Source organism: Sphaerodactylus townsendi, linkage group LG03, assembly GCF_021028975.2.
Source record: "Sphaerodactylus townsendi isolate TG3544 linkage group LG03, MPM_Stown_v2.3, whole genome shotgun sequence".
Lineage (NCBI taxonomy): Eukaryota > Metazoa > Chordata > Lepidosauria > Squamata > Sphaerodactylidae > Sphaerodactylus > Sphaerodactylus townsendi.
In genome coordinates, this window is record NC_059427.1 from 125177097 (window position 1) to 125183292 (window position 6196).

Consider the following 6196-nt stretch of genomic DNA (forward strand, 5'->3'; position numbering starts at 1 on the left):
GGAGGAGTGGGGAATCAAAATTGGTCCTCCAGATTAGAATCCACCTGCTCTTAACCACTACACCAGGCTGGCTGAGAACCATTCACTTTTGCTCCTGAGTGGGCCATGGGGTGCTTGTACTGTTGAAGGAAGGGTTAGGGTTTTGGTCTGGCACCGGAGCAGAGAGATAAAAAGGACTCTGGTCCTTTCTTCTCAGCAAAGATAAAATGGAAAGGAGCCCCTTTAAAGGAGAGCTAACGGCAACACTGGCTCCAGTCGCCTCTGCCTCCCTTACACTACTGCGCAGAGCGGAGCTGTCCTGCCTTGTGTTGGGAGAAACAACACCTCGTGTGTGCACATCGAGCGCACAGAGGCAAAACACAGCGGAGCTTACCTGGACAATCCCTTGGGGGAGCTTCGGAGAGAGAGAGCTTAGGCACAAAAGAAAGTCAGGGTCTTTTGTAGTTTCTAATGATTAAAAAGAGTATTTATTAGTGAACTCCATTCTGGATAGAAAGGTGTGGAGAGATTGGTTCACTAACTATCCTATTCTAGCTGGATGGAGACGGATGCACAGGAGACACATCCTCTCCCTAGGCATGGTGAAAGTAAGATGAGGAGATCCAAGAAGAAGGTGGAAGGAAGGGAGGAACTCCCTAAGGCTGATTCCGCATGGGCCAAAAACAGCAATGTGAAAATGGTGTGAAAATGGTGTAAGTGGGTTTAAAATGGTGTGAAAGGGTTTATACTGTTTTCATACCATTTTCACACTGCTGTTTTTGGCCCATGCGGAATCAGCCTCTGAGTATCAGTCTACAGTCTACATCAAAGGATAGGACCAGCATGATAGAGTAAAGGTGACAAATTCCTAGGTCCCTTTCTAGTCACTGGCTATCTAGTAAAAAAAAACCTCTATGGGTTGAGGCAGGAAACAGCATGAAGTCCCTTTCTTCCAACACCTTGCAGGGTCTCCTCGCCTGTGAAATGGGTGCTGGATCAAAGGGGAGACCCATGCGGGTGATCCAGATTCTGCCAGGCTCTGCACGTGGCGGGCAGCGAAAGGCAGAAACAGAACGTGTCAGCCGACTGGGGCTTGGGAGAGGGGAGCCGGGGGCGTCGGTCGGTCACGGGAATGAGGAGCGGCGGCTTTCTAGCGAATGGGTCGGGGGAGGAGGAGAGGGGCACTGCAGGCTTCCAAATAACAACTGAGAGCCGCGAAGGCATTTTCTCATACTCCTCCGGAGGGAAGTGCTGCCCAATTCAATCAGAGGCTTCCTTTCGAGGACCTGTGCGCGGAGACGCAACACTATAGTCTTTATTTAAGGAGAGGCACCCCTAATAAATGGACAAATAAATGTCTTTGCAATCTTTAGAGAGCGGCGAGGGGACCTGTCCATCTTCTGTGGCTGATGGGGGTGGGGGGAAATACTTCCCAGAATCCGACCTGCAAGAGCTGATCTGGGATTTATTCAGCTCCCCCCCCCCCCCCATCCCTTTTGGAATCGGACCTTTCTATCAGGTTTCATCCTGCATCTTTCTGGATTAGATCTGATGCCGATTCCATTCTATTTCTCTATTATCAACCGTTGGGCGCCGTCCTCACCAACTCGGAGAGATCCCTTGACAGGATCTTGCTCCAAACGGTCCCGTTTGTACCATTTCTACCCCCTTCTGCCTACTGGATCCGATTAAATGACCTCTGACTTTTCAAAACCTTGTGCTGGAAGTTCCGTTTCGGTAGCCGTGGGAGTTTGTAGCCATATGCCAACCAGGGGAAGAAACACTATGCAGGCACACAGACAAAACAGGATACCTGAAAGACTAACAAACGTTATTCGCAAAAGTTTATTGTGGAATAGATCTTACGGATCTTAAGGGCAGCACTGGAGTCCTGTTCAGTTAGGGCATTCGTATCCTATCTGACAGCCTTCTAAAATGTTCTGCCATCTTTGTTGGGATTTGGATTGGGTACTGTAAGAGTCTTAGGTTTATTTTAGGTTTTAAAAAATAAAAATAATAAAAATAAAAATCGCGGGACTTGGATTATCTGCGGGATGACCCCCCCCCCCCGAAAAGCACTTTAAGCCATTTTATGGAAACAAAGAAGAACACAAGAGCGGTTTAAGGCGCATTTATTATGGGATGCAGAAGGGGAGGAAATGAAGAATGTCCCTCATCCTGCCCGCCATCGCTCCAGGAGAAAGATTCGTCCCGTCTTTCTTCTGCCTGCCTGCCTTTCTTCCCCTCGCCCGGTCCGGGTGTTCCGCTCGGGGTTTCCAGGGCAGCCTGCCTCCCTCGCTCTCAGGGGGTGGCGCAGTCCGCGGGGTCCAGCGAGACGGTCACATCGGCCTTGCACTGGATGATGCTGGGCACGCTGGGCAGCAGCTGGCAGCTCTGCAGCTCCGGAGCCACTTCTTTCACGCACACCGCCTGGCGGAGGGGGAAGAGAGCCAGGGTGAGAGGGCTGGGGGACTGGGACGGGGGAGACGTCGCTAGAGCCGCGCTTTCTCCGTCCGCTCCCTCGGCCAAGCCAGCTCGCTGACTGTACAGAGAGTAAAGCAATCGGGCTTCCTTCCCCATAAGCACGCTCTAGGATCGCCCCGGCCGTCTCCAGCGGCAGCCCCCATCTCCCGAGCTATGTCGAGAGGCTGCCTGGCTGGGACGGCCCGGCAAATCCCTTGCCCGAGGAGAAAGAGCGGGCCAGACGGCTCCCCTGCCCCGAGTTTGCAAGGGTCAGTCTTGGCCGTTTTCTTTCTGTTGCAACGCGGAGCTGAGCACTTTTCAGGAGAGAAGGCACAGCGGCTGCCCCGCCACCTCGAACGCCGGGCAGCAGCAGCGGCAGCCACCCCCTGCCGGGACACGGAACTAAAGCAGCCAGCCACACACCCCCTCCACCCCTCTTGAAGACTCCGAGCCGACCACGTGCGGCTCCAAGCGGCACTCTTCCCAGTTCCCGCCTTCCCGGGTCGGAGCCCTCCGCTCTCCCAGGGGGCGCTGCCCCACCTTGCCCCGCCCGTCGCGGCCGCCACTCACCAGGCTGCGGAGCCCGCCGGGGCCCTGGCGCGGCTCGGCCATCAGGAAGGCGGCGAGTCCGGCGGGCGCGGCTGCCTCGGCGCTACTGCTGCTGCTGCTGCTGTCGGGGCCGCCGCCGCCGTCGTCCGAGCGGCGCATGTAGGGCGAGCGGCGGACGCCGGACAGCAGCCCCGAGGCTCTGCCCACCGAGTAGTAGCTGGGGCCGGCCGCTTGCTTGTACCACGCCTGGGCGGGCGGGCAGAGCAGCGCGGCCAGGGCCAGGCAGGCGAGCGCCAGGGTGGGGGGTCCCCGCATGGTGTGTTTGACTGCCGCGTCTCAGGCTCGGTCTGGGCACCGGCCGGCGGCTGCGGTTTATATCGGGGAGGCGAGAGCGGGGGCGGCATGGCTCAGCCTCCTCGCCGAGCACCCCAGCACCCAGGAGCGAGCGAGCGAGCGAGCGGGCGGGGGTGGGGGCAGCAGCAAGAGACGGCGGCACCCCGCTGGAAGCCGAGACGCTGCAAGATCCCGAGGCGGGAGAGCGGAGACGCTTCTTAGACGGGAAGCTCACCTGCCGCATAGGTGGCTCCCGCGAGCAGTTTTGGGACGCCAGTTTCTGAGGCCAATAGGACGCTTTGGAAGGGATGCCCCAAATTGGATGCCCGGTTTTGAACATCCCTTCCAAAGCGAGGAGATGCCAGGCTTGCCGCCGGGAGCGAGCAAAAGTGGCAGCCACCCCCAAGCGCTCCGTCCACCGTGACTTGGCCAGAGGTTTAGCCGTGGCGTCCCCCTTGCCCCCTGGGTTTCTGTGACCGCTCTGAAAAGTCTCTGGGGTCAGGACTCAGTTGGGAGGAGGGCGAGGAAGCGCGTGAGGTGTTTTTTCAGATGCCTTCTCATACAACGGGCTTAGTATGGGTTGGCTTCGTTTTAAGCAATTACCCCATGGGGTGAGTTTCAGGGGTATTCTCAGACACCGTTTGGCTCCCTACATTGAGTTCAGGGCACTCAGAACCGCAACCAACTTGCGAGAACGAAGCTCAGTGTCAAAGAGAAAGCTCTTCCTGCTTCCCCAGCCTGATTACCTGGGGAAATTGAAACACTTAGGGCGTGCAAAAGATGCGATTTAGCGATTTTTACCTGGCTAGGGCAAAGCAAGATCCCAGTGCGTCTTAATAAGCTACCAGTAACCACAAAATAAACAGATTTTTTTTCAGCAAGGTGTAGAATTTATTGAGGGCAGGGGAACTGAAAAAGTTTTCTTCAGCATGTGTGTATGAAAATAAGAGAAACTGAAAGAGAATCAAGCCAGAGGCTGAAGCAGGGAATGGCTAGAGAAGAGGGGAGTGGGTTGAAGTTTGGGAAAGCAGAGGTTTTAAGAGAAAAAGAGTTTGCCTATCCTCAGTCTGGTGAGCTGGTTAGGGTAGGTAATCTGTTTAGATGACCCAGAGATTCCATGTAGGGACCTTTAGACAGAACTGCCCAAGGATTTGCTGATTCTAGGATGCAAGCTCTGAGCCAGCAGAAGGGTAAAACTGCACAATTTTGGCTGACAAAACAGTGACAGTTGTACACGCTGGCAAACACACAAAAAAATCAAATAATCGTAGAGTCCAGGAATTCACAGTGAGAATCTGCAGCTTTGAGTGAATTGTGGAGGAGGGGGCTTCCTGGAAAGAAAACAGCAGGTACAAAATGCAATCATGGTGAACAAAAGGGCTGTCAGGGTGGAGGCTTCACCTATGCCTGAGGCAGATTGGGAGGGACCCTTCAGACAAGGTCAGTAAGATCAATCAAGTTGTGACAATCAAGACCCCATCTTGGTGATGAAGGCAAAGTCAGCATGCAGATGTCCCATCCATGAATCCCCCCACCCAAGTTGTCCACTTGCTAGCATAGCCTGAGGAGAGCCAATTTAGCCAAGATGAAGTTGAGGAAGACGGCACAGAGTTAAAAGAATTTCAAAATCTTTTCACCATGCAAGCTTATTTAGATGCATTTTAATGACTATAACTCCAGGACCAGGTACATGCTGGTTAATCTAAGATAAATTATTTAGACATTTAAACCCTACTTCCCACCCCCAATGGGGCTCACAGCCATTTTATATGTGTGTGTGTTCTGAAGTTCTTTTATATATATGACATATACATAGTTAAAAAGAATTGAGCAATCTTGAATTTGCTGCTTTTTTGGGGGAATCTTATCAATTTCTCAGCTTTTCAGGATCATGCAGTTCTGTTGTTTTCCTGTCTCACTATCTCTGTTTCCTGGTTCCCCCCACCCCTTGATGGTCCAGAAAACTGCCCCCTTGCTGAAGAAGCAGGCAGACAAGGATGGAGCATTTTATCTTGGGTTGCAATTTGTAGAATTAGGTACATGCAGACCCCACAGCAGTAGGTGAAGAACCTGGATCAAAGTCTAGTGTGTTTTTTACTGCCCTCTGGTGCTGTTTTCCAATTGTGCAGGCTGTTATTTGAGCGAAAGGCTAGCTAGCCCATCTGGAAAAAGACTTCTACCCCTGAATATTTTACAGTGGGGTCGGGGATATGGTGCAGGACACTTATATGAAGCTATTGCACAAAAAAACCTTGTATGTATTGAACTCCTGTTAATTTTAATGGGATATCGATGAATGTGTAATTGGAACTGTGCAATGTGAAATATTCATGACCATGCATAAAGATTAACTTGCCAGATTTCAGATGCCTTGGTAGTGCTGGCTGTATAGAAAACTTTGGCAGGTGACTCAGTAGGGATCTGCAAATAGCAAGAAACTACAATATGATCAGTTTCACTTAGTTAAACGTTTGTGTGTGTGTGAGGGATAATTATAGGGTACTAGCGGGCCCGGCCACACGTTGCTGTGGCAATTGTCCTCATCACAGTCCGCAACCCACACAAATGTCCATGCAGGACCAGTGATCCCCAGCATAGCCTTTTGGGGTGGTCAAATAGAATCCCTCTTTCCCTTTTCAATGCACATTGTTATAGGGTGCTGTCTTTTTTTTTAGTATAAGGTAACCCTTTTTATTCTACAACAGAACTATCCAGAGTTCGAATCCCGCTGTCCATGAGGCTGGTTGACACGCACAGTCCTGGCTTGGGTAAGGCAGAACTGGGGCAAGCAGGCTATCCCAGTCAGGCAGCAGAGGCAGGGTGGTGAGGCGCTCAGATCGAGGCCAGCTCCCTGGGTTCTTAGAGGGCCATG

At 52.5% G+C, this 6196-nt stretch overlaps 1 protein-coding gene across 1 annotated transcript; it reads right to left on the minus strand.

Moving 5' to 3' along the window:
* Nucleotides 1-2095: 2095 nt before the first annotated feature.
* Nucleotides 2096-3415, minus strand: NPB (neuropeptide B). The gene is made up of 2 exons (XM_048490784.1): nt 3013-3415; nt 2096-2409 (listed from the first exon to the last, which is right to left on the minus strand). The coding sequence occupies exons 1-2, from the start codon at nt 3304-3306 to the stop codon at nt 2281-2283; spliced, it is 423 nt and encodes a 140-aa protein (XP_048346741.1). The 5' UTR covers nt 3307-3415; the 3' UTR covers nt 2096-2280.
* Nucleotides 3416-6196: the final 2781 nt, after the last annotated feature.